This window comes from Fringilla coelebs (assembly GCF_963513975.1).
Source record: "Fringilla coelebs genome assembly, chromosome: 8".
In the NCBI taxonomy this organism is placed as follows: domain Eukaryota; kingdom Metazoa; phylum Chordata; class Aves; order Passeriformes; family Fringillidae; genus Fringilla; species Fringilla coelebs.
The window spans coordinates 12937192-12950373 of NC_140066.1; the positions used below are offsets into that span (position 1 = coordinate 12937192).

Consider the following 13182-nt stretch of genomic DNA (forward strand, 5'->3'; position numbering starts at 1 on the left):
TACGAATTTGGCTCATCCCGCAGGAGCTGAGGGACAGCGGGGTGTAAGACACACAGTGGCAGCGTTGGGGCTCCAGGAAGGCGGGAGGGCAGCTCAGCGCAGCCCGGGCGGCGCAGGGATCCGGCGGGCACCCGCCCGGCCCCGACCCCGGCTCGAGCACGGCCCCTCCCGGCCGGCCGGGCCGGCCGCGGGCGCGGGGCGCCACCTGGCGGGCAGCGGGGCCCGCACACCGAGCGCTGTCACCGGGCCGGGCAGGGATGGAGCGGGACACCGAGTGCTGTGACCCGGCAGGACAGTGACAGGCAGGAATGGAGAGGGACACGAGTGCTGTGACCCGGCAGGACAGTGACAGGCAGGGATGGAGCGGGACACCGAGTGCTGCGACCCGGCAGGACAGTGACAGACAGGAATGGAGAGGGACACCGAGCGCTGTGACCCGGCAGGACAGTGATAGGTAGGGATGGAGCGGGACACCGAGTGCTGTGACCCAGCAGGACAGTGACAGACAGGGATGGAGCAGGACACCGAGTGCTGTGACCCGGCAGGACAGTGACAGACAGGGATGGAGCAGGACACCGAGTGCTGTCACCAGGCTGGGCAGCGAGACACACAGAGTGCTGTGACCAGGTAGGACAGATACTTTATCACAGTAGAGAGGCAAAGCAATGCACCATCACCCCCTCTCTTGCTGGCTGCATCTGAATGACACCATGGCTTCTCAATACCAGCAGATCAGACCTGTTGTCACCTTATTGCAGGGGTTCCACACTGTTGTCTCTGAATCACAAAAGTTCCATACCTTCTTGGTGTTTCTCGTGGGCAGCTCCTCAGAGCACTGACTCTTCCTTCTTCACAAAGTAGCCAGCTGACTCCAGTTCCCTTCCAACCAGCCAGCCCACTCTTTTAGAGCACTCTTCTTCTCATTGGTTACAGCTGTGGCCTGGTAAAGTCAGGCCTGCTCCTCATTTTTAATAACTGGCCCAGCTGCAACTCCTTAGGGGGAAGATTACTTTCTACACTATCTTTATTTTCTTACATTCTACCCCCCTACACAGACCCATCACAAAATCAACAGCATTGAACAGCCCAGGTAAGCCCAAGAGGTTTCAGCTTCTCCTATTCCTGCCTTCAAGAAAGGACCAGACTTATTTTTTGTGGCAGAAGTGTATTTAATAATTTCCATATACAAATTAAGAGAATACACAAAAAACTGTTATGGTATCCAAGTGAAATAAGCCAAACCAACACAATTTAATATTTAAAAAATACTACATTAAGCAGCTGCAGTGGAAAGAATAAAAAGCTTTTCAATTCCATTTTTTGCAAAATGACATTCTAAATACTACCTTGCACACACAAGTGCAACCCCCAGTGCAAAAAACATCCAGTACAAAATAGTTTTAAACCCTCATATTATCATCCTGCAATGAAAATAAATTCACATTTGAAGAAAGCCATCACATTATTTCTCTTCTCTAATGAGATTATTGCACAAAACAATCATGTGCTTTTTCCCACAATCATTGATACTTTACAGCCTTAGTGATTTCAAAGGCAATGGTGTGAGATTCCAGCATTTGTTGCTGCTCAAGCATGCCACATAGAACATACATCCTGCTTTATACAAATGAAATGTCTTGAGCTGAGCCGCTCAATTCTTTCTCGTGCATAAACCCCAACAATAACCATTTTGCTGCACTGATTAGGCCTTGTGATTCTGTGGTGACCAATTCTGACTGATGATGATGCATAAGAAGAAACCATAACCCAGGTAATACCCAAGTTGGGCTGACTTCATAGGATCAACATGACAGAAAGGCAATCAAACCTATTTCTCACTCAAGCAAGCTCACTATACTGATTATATTCTCAAAGTACAAAAATAGGACATATATTGAGAACTGAGCTGTACTCCTCACAGAACCAGATCTCAGAGCAGAAGCACACTTCAAGTTCACAGTTACATAATAAAAGTCCTGAGATCCTTTGGCTGGATTGAGGTGAGGTCCTATTGCCAGGTAGAGCTTCAGCAGTAGCCCAACTCAACCTAAAGCAATTTACTTAACCCAAAATCAAATTGCTCCACTGAAGCATGTAAGGTAGAGTTTATTTTTCAAAAGTAGTCTGAGGCTGTAAGACTAAACCAGAATTAATTTTTAAGAAACCCACAGTTGCTCATTAAACCTATTGGACAGAATTTAACTGAGACACAAAGAAAATGCCAGGGTTGTTGTAGACAGCCTTGAGCACTGATCAGTAGTATTGCTTCAAAATGATGAGACAAACAACAGAACAAGAATTTATTAGCACCAAAGGAAACACCACATTTCTCAAATTATACCTAACCCCCAACTGCAGAACCCCTGCTGTCAACTCCACCACCGATTCTAACAGCTGAAACATCCAAATACTAAGGACAATATCAACACTGCAGTCAGGTACACCCTGGGTGACTTCAGCACTTCTTGCAAAACACAAGGGGACTCTACCAAACCAATGTGACTACCATGGTGGTGCACTTACAACATGCTTCAGTAACTATTTTATGCTTTTAATCAATATTATTCAATATAAGTATAAAAGTTGGACCAAATTAAGTAAAAAACATGGTTCCATAGGTGCTACTTGTGAGATAAGAAATGTTTGGGTGTTTTTATGATTCATTTTTCACAGCATCCAAGTTGTCATGAAGGGTAGGGCAAAAGGTCAGGACAGCTGGCCACAGTCAGTAATGACAATCTTTTTGGAGGGCTTTCCACTCTTGGAACCAAAGCTCTCAATTTTTTTCACTACGTCCATTCCTTCCTTTACATGCCCAAAAACAACGTGCTTTCCATCCAGCCTGTAAAACAAATACACAAAGGCACTTTTAATTAAAACAACATAAAGACAGTGTTAGCAGATCTTCATAGCTTTCACCTGCTGACCAACTCTGTGGCAAAGGCTCAACTGCCCTTCAAGTGACACGAAGTTTTATAATATGAATTTAGCTCTGGACTTTAGAAACATTCTGAGGGATAGCAGCCTTGTTAGCAGCTCCTCCTCCCTCAAGTAACAAAACCAATTTATTTTCCATTGGAATGAAGTAATCCATAAGTAACAACAAAACAAAGAACCAATCAAACAGACAAAAAATGTCAACCCACAAGCAACATAAAAAAATCCCTAAGAAAACCCCAAACCCTTCAGATTCAGGCATCAATTAATGAAGTTAATCTGCAGGGCTGAGAACCTACCAGTCAGTTTTTGCAGTGCAAATGAAGAACTGGGATCCATTTGTGTTGGGCCCTGCATTGGCCATTGAAAGAACACCTGGAACAGCAGCAGCAGCTTGTTAGACTGGTGTAACAAGTACGCAGCACACAAGACCACTCTCCTCTGCACATTTAGATTAAAGATTGACAGAAGATGTGACAGTCTCACAGTATCTCCAAATAATTTCTAATGCCAACTTCCTGCCTTGGATTATTCCCTCCTGCCCAGCCTCCCTTGGTTCCAGAGCAACAGTGTTAGTAACATAATTAGCTGTACACGCCCTGAACACAATTAACACCAGCTAACCTCTCCTGTGGTTCAACAGCAGCAGCCTCCTGGGACAAGGAAGTAACAATGCAAAAAAGAGAGACTATAGAATTCAATTAGATTCTCTTCTGTATAGCTTTCCTTTGCTTTTTCTGGGGTTAATTTGAGTTTAAAAGGACATACCTGTGTTACCTACTAAATAAGAAATTCCAGATTGCTTTGTTTTACTTCTGCAGCAATCTTCAAGTAAAAATTGAAGTCTATGACTTATGAAAGCAGTAATTTCACCTTTGGACAATTTTAAAGCCCCTTATGGGCTGGCATATATTTGTAGAGCAGTCCACACAAATAAGCACATGCCAGGGACAACACATTGTTAAATTTCTTTGATACTTTTGTAATTACCAAGTGACCCACAAATCTAAAAAAACTTATTTTTTTTAAACTACATCTTCATAAACAATGCTTTATTATAGGTTATAGTCTTCAGAAGGTAAAAAGCAAATGTTTATTTACCAGGTCCTACATGCTTAAGTATGAAATTTTCATCTGGAAATCTACTGCCATAAATGGATTTTCCACCGGTTCCATTATGATTTGTAAAGTCACCACCCTGAAACAGAAAAAGATATTAACTTTACTAACACACACGGACTATTTCATATCAGATGTAATGCTATTGCAAATACACACACTTGCTCCAATTTAAAAGTGACAATATTAACAAATTTTCTTCAGGTTAAGGATGAACGTGGCCACTCAATTTAGAACCAGATGAAAGTACACTTAGGCTAACAGTAGATTTCTGCCCCGGATATTGCTGATGTTCTCCCTAACTCCTACAACCATCTCTCTGTGTTACCAGCCTTTCTCCCAGAAGTGATGCAACAAACAGCAGTAATTTTAAGGAACACCTCAAAGGCCTCAAAACCTCAAAGACCTCCCAACTCCTTTTTCCCCCTCCCTTCTTCCAACAGGTATAAACACTGGTCAGGATCTCCATTATTACCCTTTGCTATTTCTAGGTTTTGTTGTTTGTTACACCACAGCTATTAAACTTTTGTTAGCTGACTCCATGCTGCTTGCCAGAAGAGATGCGACCACCTGCCTCAGGTTAAACACAAAAAACCGGTTTAAACAAAAAACACAGCCTTGGTGACTCGCGGAGGCGGCTCCTAACCACTGCTCCCAGTCGCATGCCATCTCCTCTACAGGAGTGACACCACCTGTGCCAGAGACAACTCACACACAGCAGGTACTGCATGTGACCTTCAGCTTCCCCTTGTCACCCTGAGTAACCTCCTTCAGGTGGTGTCACAGCTACTCCCACGCAGTGCCAGAGCTATGTGCTGCATGCCATGTGGGGCCATGGAATTGCTGAGTCCCGGATATGATGGCCCTCAATTAGGCCATACCAACTGCCTGAATCACATTAACAATCCATCTCAACAAGTGCAGAAGTCACTACTCTTTTCTCTCACTTGAAAATTGCTGAAACCTATGACAGTATTTGCACTTCAGCAATGACCTCTGAGTAATTCCTAAACATCAATTCATTATGTCACCGTACCACAATCAACCATCTAGTATCCTCACTTCCAGTCCATCTGGGGGCCAAAGCAGGGCAGGCAAGCAGAACAGACTTACAGGGAACTTCACAAATTCGTGATGAAATTCAGAGTAGGGTTTGTATTTCTTTAATGTATTTCTCATCCCAGAAAGACTTCTAAACTCCATCCCTCTGTCAGTATCACAAAACCTTAGTTTGCATTTTAAAGGCAGGAAAATAGGTCTTTTACAGCATACCTGTCCCTTTTTTTCTTCTTAAAAATAGGTCATACAACTATGGTCTCTTGTTCCAACAAATGTGTTTTTTGCTTAAAAAATAATTGAGGATGGGAGACTATCACATTCATCAGTTAACAAATGAAGCATGCTTACTTATACCCCTCAAAATTTCTTAAAATTTTCTCAGATTTTTTATAAAGCCATTCAACAATGCAATGTTGTTGAAATGCACCCTTTTTTAAGGTAAGAGAGGACCACCAGGAATCTCATGCACTACAGCAGCTCCATCCTGCTCATCTGCAAAGCACAGTACAAAAAGAGGCTTTGTTGTTATTTTAGTTGCTACTGTTTAAGTAAAAAGATGCATGGGCTGTTGTCCAGAATTTCAAAAGATCTGTTCTTTAAACCAAAACAAAACCCATCTTAGATGCATCACCCCAAAAATCAACCCAGACCAACCCTTTTGGTTTCCTTGTCCCCTCGATATTACAGAGACATTAAAAAAAAAAACCTAGAACATGTTGTTTATTGTGAACAGATTATTCTACTGGGAATAAGGAATGGACACATTGTTTGTCAGCTCACAGAGGACAGTAAAGTGATTGTCATTCTACCCACAACTGCTTCTCCCAAGCAAGTGCCATGTCGTCAGCTCTGCCCCACACTAAAGTACACTGCTCTACCACAGCAGAAGGCCTTCAGACAGGCTTCTTCTGACCATCTACACATAACTTACATTTGTACAAAAGATGAGCTAAGCAACAGCCATTGCAAAAAGATCAGAAATGCAAGTCATGCTGTCACTTCTTTGTTGTTTTCCTAGCAAAGTTTAGAGCAGAGCCATTTCAAATGTTATTACTAATCTGTATCTAGAAATATGTAAATAATATAAAAATAAATTTAATTTAAAAGTTTAACAAACCCCCAACATTACCTGGCACATAAATGAAGGAATCACTCTGTGAAAAGTGGATCCTTTATACCCAAATCCTTTCTCACCAGTACAAAGAGCTCTGAAGTTTTCTGTGGAAACAAAGCATAAAGTATTATATCCTGCATCATATGTGGCAATACAAACACAACTGGATTAACCATGCCCCAAGATTATACACTTCAAAAACTTGATTGCATCTTTAAAGTATTATCAATCTATCAGTTATTTCCATACTTTAAAAAACCCCTGGTATAAAGCCAAGAAAACAAAGCTTATTTAGCCTCACAACAGGGTACAAACATAAGTCTTTTCCATCTCATCTCCCTTCTATTTTGCTGTGACTCCAACTCCCCAACTCCCCCCACCTTTGCCTGTAGTCACAGGTTTCATTTTCTGACTTCTATGCCTTTGTTCTTTATGGCAGTTGTGAGGATTATGTCTTTTTTTAAGGATATTTGTCTACTAGGAACTAAAAAGTACAATTTTTTCCCAGAACCACTAATAATCAGATAAGGAAGGAAACAAATGATAAAGTACAAGAACTTTCTAAAATTAATTCACTAATCAGCTAGTGACCAGAAAAATAAAACCCTGTATACTCTTTGGAAACTCTAAGAAAGAGACCCCTTTGATCTGCCCTTCCCCATTTGCTCTGGGGTTTGATTTCAATGTCAGCTACTGTGGTTTAAACATATTTACTCAGCACCATTAACCCAATATATGAACTGTACTATCTTGGTGCAAATTGCAAAATGAAACTACCTGGAAAAATAACAAATTCCATCTCCTCACTAACACTTCCGGTCATATTTCTCCATATAACAAATGGGGATGGAACATGAAAAAACAGTGGTAAAGGGTAAAAGAACCTTCTCATTCCTGAAAATCACAGTCTGCAACTTAAGCATTTAAGTATGAAATTCTGAAGATGCTGCCTCACCTGCTGTCTTTGGGACCACGTCAGCTTTCAGCTGTTAAAAAAAAACAACAGACAAATTCATAAGTCAGCCTTTTCAAATGTACATAAAAAAACATTTACATGGGAGACTGGTACAACTGAACCCTCCTCCCAAAGTGGTGAGTTATCTGAAACACAAGGCATCCAAAATTCCATGAATACCTCAAAACTTTCCAAGCATTTGGCCAGCAATGAAAAATATCCCCTCAATGAAACTTTCAGCCACTTAATGAAGAGCCACCTGAGCAGTGTCTAATGATTTCACTGAACAATACATAATTGAGCAGTACCTAAGAAGAATCTTCACTATGGACCCCAAGGATCATGGTTTGGATACAACTAGAGAGACCAAAGTCCTCCCCCAGCCGGCCCCTGCACAGAACCAGCCTTTGAAAATGACAGAAAAGGCAAAGGAAACAGAAGAGCAGAAATTGTACATCAAAAACAACTTATGATGTTATATACACAATTGCAACCAATGAAAACTTCTGATTTTGATTACTGTACATCTTTTTACTAATCTTAAAAAGGGACCCAAAAGTGGCTATACCAGCCAGACTAAAGTTTTACCTAGCTGGACATCCTGACAGTGACCAGCAGCAGATACCTAGAAACAGCATGGCTGCAGGAAGAATTTAATGTTCCTTGCATAGGCCACTCTTCTTGGATGGCTATAATTTGCAGCTGAAGATCACCACTGCTCAGCCAAAGATTCAAGGTGATGCTGTAATGCATTCAGACTTTCTCTAAACTGGGCACACTAAAAAACCTTAGCATAGAAATTAAATGCTACAACAAGAAATACAGGAACATTAATGCTATTTTTTAAAAAATACCACCCAGATTTTTCATTAATGAAAAGGAATATTTTTAACTTATGATTCTCTGAAATACTACCTCTTGAGAGCACAACAGCTGGAACAGTCCAATTTATTCATATGCTAACACTAACAATAAATAAAAATATTCCGGGCTCTGCTCTCAAAGGAACCTCTTTTAGAGAGAACTCTGATGAATTATATTTTTAAAAAATTCTACAAATACAGACCCAAGGTGGGTGCTGGAGGCAGAAGGCCACACTGACTTCCCTCAGCAGGCAGCATTCCTAAGAGCTTCATTCGCTCTCCAGTGCGTGATTCTGGAGCACAGCCCACTCTTTCCCATACACAACGCATCTATCCGAGGCACATCCCGGCCCGAGGGTCGTATGCGCGTAACGTGGCACACGGTGCTCACGGCGCTTTTTTTTTTCAAGAACAGAGATTACATAAGTTTTCCTCCTCAGGCCTTCTTTACATGGCCGAGCATTTCAGAGACGGGATTTTTACGGATAGAGCCCGCTGGTACCGGGCTCTGGAGCTTGCTGCCCCCAGTAGCGCGGTGCCTTTTGCTGCACGTGGAGCCGGGGGCTCCAGGAGGCAGCCCTGAGGAAACTGACATCCTCAGGAACCACACACCGAGCGCCCAGCACAGCACAGGACGAAACTGGAGGCGCGGTCGAAGGGCTCCACGGGCCCCAAGAGCAGCAGCCCCCGGCGGAAGGCGAAGGACCCCGGTGCCGCTGGGACACCGCTCACCCCTCTCAAGCCAGCGGTACACGACAGCAGTGAGTTCATTCTTGTTCAGTGTTTCTGCTTACACACTAAGCAAGTGACCTTCCTTCGAGGCTCCCAGCCACACCAGGGCCGTGCCCTCCGCCCCGGCCGTGCCGTGGGATGGCCTTAGGGACCGGCCGCGGGCACAGGCGGGCCGCGGCACAGCGAGAGCCCCGGTCCGAGCCCAGCCCGCCCCGCTTGGAGGGACCGTACCACCGCCCTCTCGCCCCGGGACAGGAGCCCCGAGGGCAGCCAGGCAGCGGCTCCGGCAGGCGGGCGAGCCCCGCCATCCCCCGGGCCGCTCTCCCGCCCGCACCGGGGTGCGCGTGCCCTCGCGCGGGCCCTGAAGCCGGCGCTGACCGCCCGCCCTGACCTTGCCCGCTCCCCAGCCGCCATGCCCGGGGCCAGGCCGCCCTCGGCTCCGCAGCACCGTCCCCTGGGCCCCGCGCCCCTACCTCCAGCACGACGCGTCCCAGCGGCTGGTTGTCGGCGCCCACGTCCAAGTACACTACCGGGTTCGGCGAGCCGGCGCCGGTCCCGCTGCAGCCGCGGGTACCGGCCGCCCACATGCAGGCGAGCCCCGGCGGCGGCAGCAGGTCCCCGGGCGGGCGAAGCAGGCGGCGGGCGGCGCTCAGCGCCAGCATCCCGCGGGCGGGCAGAGCGGGCGCGGCGAGTCACAGACACGCAGACAGACACAAGGACGCACCGCCGCTGCCCCGCGGCCTTTATGGGCTCCGCCGCGGCGCCGCAGCGCCCGCTGGCGGCAGCGGCAGCAGCGCAGGGCGAGATGGCGGCTGGGGCGGCGCGGGCTGAGGGCTGCCCAGCGGGCTGAACGCGGGGCCCGGGCCGTGCCCAGCGGGCTGAGAAGGCGGGGTGAAGCTGGAGGCGCGGTTGAAGGGCTCCACGGGCCGGCCGGGGTGGAGCGCGCTGAACGCGGGGAGCGAGGGCCCCTCGTGCTCACCCCGGCTGCCCTCAGCAGTGCTGCCTCCTCCCCGCCCACCATTGCACAGCGATTGTTTGGGGGTCTCGTTTGTTCGTTTGTGTGGGTGGTTTTTTGCCTTACAGCCCCCTTACCCCAGGGACCAACAGAGACGGGAAAGTTTCTAAAATTTCATCATTCTACACAATGGCTCAGGAGAGCACCGTGGCAGGGAAGGCGGCGCAGCTGTCAGAGGTGCGGGATAATTGGGATCGGCGGGGACACGGGAGTCACGGGCTGCCCGTCACTCACCGACAGCACCCCGGGAGTTTCGGCACTGACGCGTCTCGAAAGAGGCGGGTGTCCCTGAGTCACCCCGCTCAGCAGCCCCGGCCGTGCGCTCAGCATCGCTCCAGAGCCCGCCTGCACTTGGGCCGCAAACCTGCCCGAGGGATTACAGAATGGAGTAACAGCAGTCCCGGTTTAATGTAGTGAAATATCATTCATGTTTTATATGAAAATAACAACACTTTTAATTTTAAGTTTTCTTAATTTAGCAACTTGGATGAAAGTACTCAGTACGTATTGATATTACTTTTTAGATATTACTTTGAATTCTCCAGTTTCCACCCTGATTTCAGGTATAAGTACTTCCAAAAGTTCTTCAAATTCTTAATGCCATAAGATGTCTAAAAGAAAAAAAAGAAAATCAAGCAAGATTCATTTCTTTATAGGGGGATAGAATATAAGAAAATAAAGACAGTGTAGAAAGTAATCTTACCCCTAAGGAGTAGGGCCAATTATCAAAGATTAGGAACAGGCCTGACTTTACCAGGCCACAGCTGTAACCATTAAGAAGAAGAGTGCTATAAAAGAGTGGGCTGGCTGGTTGAGAAGGGAACTAGCTACTTTGTGAGGAAGAAAGAGTCAGTGCTCTGAAAATGCCAGAAAACACCAAGAAGATACAAAACTTTTGTGATTAGGAGACAAGGGTATGGAACCCCTGCAATAAGATGACAACATTTCTTGTATTATAAATTAGAGTTATTTTAATGAAGTTTACAGTAATGCAGCAATGTAATACAGTATAACAGAATCATACAAAGCCCCTTGGTGAGGAATAGTCAACTTTTGATCCCACCCAAGTTCTTTGTGTCAAGCAGCTAAAAGAGCCTTTGTTGGTAACATTCACTGAATTGACAGAAAGCTGTCAATTAAGGCACTGCCGTGACCACAAAGATCAGGGCAGAACTATAATGTACAATTAAAAACAACTGAGAAATCCTGGACCAACACCGTTTTTCAGGCACATGCTCTAGAGAGACCCTTAACTGCTGATGCTGTAGGGATAACTACAGTAGGTAGCACTCTGTAACTACAAAACCATATAATGCTATGTCAAAAGGTCCATCTTGTCCCAAGGGTCCACAGAAATGCCTAAGGAGAAGTGAAAATGGGGGAGAGGGGTGTATTATAGGCCAGTATTTTTTCAAGCTGCTACTGCTTTCACTCCAGAGACCTTCCTGAGCTGACTTTGGTATGTAGCCATCTTTTTTCTGTTGTTGTTGTTCCTCCCATGTATACTAATCCACTCATTGGACCAGTTTTAAATCAGCAGCTTCCTTGGTGACGAACTGGAAGCTGCCCTTCCACAGGCCTGCTGCTCAGAACATCAAGAATCTGTTTGAATACTGCTCCAATTGCCTTCATCAATGTGCCTTACTTCTTGTGCTGGAGGAGACAAATTGTTTGGTATCTATCTTTGTCGTACAGACCTACAGCTCTCATTTCAAGACTGAAGAGTCACAGCCAACTCAATGATTATTTATAACAAAGCTCTTCCATGTCTTTGGATCATCTTGATTATCCTTCTCCGAGCTGTTCCACTTTTACAGATTTTTGGGATAAGAGGAGCTTTGCACAGTATTCAAGATAAGGATGAACAATGACTTACTTTGTGCATACAGTGCCATGCTGGTATTTTCTATTTCTTTACCAATAACCTTAAGGTTTTTTGTTTGTTTGTTTTTAAATAGGAGCTAAATCAGCACTTCTGCATAGCTTGTCATATCCTCTCAGCTTCAACTCCATTTGATAAATTTTGACTTCTGTTAATCTAATCATCAACCAATTTTCTAGTAAAAAACCTCTCACTCCTTTTTAATAATGTTTTAATTGAAGTAGTCACTAGAAGCCCAAATCAAAATTGTTCTATTTATAGCTAGAACAACGGACAGTTCTGGCTCTGAAGGATTTATTATTTAATAAACAAGACAAAAGATGAGCAAAAGAAAATACCATCTTGTTTCACACTTAGGAAACACAGTGAAACAGCTTTGAACTATTTTGCTCAGAAGAGTTCACAGGCATCTTTGGTAGAGCAAACAACAGAGTTTTCCTCATTTGCAGGCCTTGGTGAGAAGACAAAACAGCAGTGATTTTTGTATTTGAAAATATGGACTGAATTATTATCTCTAGGTTTATGCAACAGAGCTACTAAATCACTTGTTATGGTCTACTCCTGCAGAGTCAGATGAATTACAGCTCATTCAGACAGCTTGACTAGGAACTTGTGAATTACAGAGGTCACTTTCCAAGGACAGAAAAAGGTCTCCAAAAACTGTCAAAGGCAGTTTGGCAATATCACTGCCAAATGAGGCTTAGAGCTAGCTCTGCAAACTGATATGATTTTAGGGGAGCTTTGAACACATCCATTTGCAGACTTGTTCATTGTTGAAGCTCTGCAACATGTGGCAGGGAGATAAGTACATTTAGCTGGAAAATGAGTGCACCCCACACTAAACTAGATAGGCAACAGAGCAGGGGAACAGACAAAAGTCAAAAGAGCTGCTTCAGCAGAGCTCTTGTGGATATGGGTACCCGCCCTTACAGGTTTCATCATCCTCTCTCCCTTCCCCCAAAGTTACATAGAAGTTAGAGATGGAGAAACAAGGAGGGCCCTTTTGAAATTAGTTTCTAAATTTTAAAAACCACCTACCAAAGGACCCTTCTTACGTTGTAGCAGAGAAATTTCTGCACAGGAAAAAGAACCTTGAATTATACAATGACAGAATTTCATGCTGATATATTACAACTTGAAAGTCTTTATAAATGCTATTCAGTAACTGATTAAATATTACCACCACTGTGCCAAGACAGCCAGAAAACAACAAGAGCGGTCAAGTGGCTCTTCCAAAAAAACAGAAGGACTAAGTGCTTGAAAGGTGACCTAAAATTTGGGAATTTTGATTTCAAAGATCTTGAAATGCAGAGCACAGATAAAAAGGTGATATGCATTCCTGATTCTAACTTTCCAGCTGCATGTCTACTCATTTGTGACACAGGAATGTGGGTTAATTGTTAATCTTGGATTGATGCTGTTGGCAGATGTGATAAGATTGCATTTTGCAATCTATCTACTGCAAGAATGCAACTACATGGAACTCAGAATGGTCTGTGGCCCATT

The 13182-nt window shown here is 44.6% G+C and overlaps 1 protein-coding gene across 1 annotated transcript; it reads right to left on the minus strand.

Annotated features, from left to right (window-relative positions):
• Positions 1-1157: 1157 nt before the first annotated feature.
• PPIF (peptidylprolyl isomerase F) lies at positions 1158-9559 on the minus strand. The gene is made up of 6 exons (XM_084210566.1): positions 9253-9559; positions 7185-7215; positions 6245-6333; positions 4039-4135; positions 3237-3312; positions 1158-2842 (listed from the first exon to the last, which is right to left on the minus strand). Exons 1-6 carry the CDS (start codon positions 9439-9441, stop codon positions 2707-2709), a joined length of 618 nt encoding a protein of 205 aa, XP_084066692.1. The 5' UTR covers positions 9442-9559; the 3' UTR covers positions 1158-2706.
• Positions 9560-13182: the final 3623 nt, after the last annotated feature.

Excerpts from the sequence above, each read along its gene's own strand:
- PPIF (XM_084210566.1), bottom strand. The coding sequence starts at position 9,441 with ATGCTGGCGCTGAGCGCCGCCCGCCGCCTGCTTCGCCCGCCCGGGGAC. Across the intron at positions 4,136-6,244 it reads TTCCTTCATTTATGTGCCAG|GGTGGTGACTTTACAAATCA; the intron begins GTAATGTTGGGG and ends TTTCTGTTTCAG. Across the intron at positions 3,313-4,038 it reads ACTTAAGCATGTAGGACCTG|GTGTTCTTTCAATGGCCAAT; the intron begins GTAAATAAACAT and ends CTGCTGTTCCAG.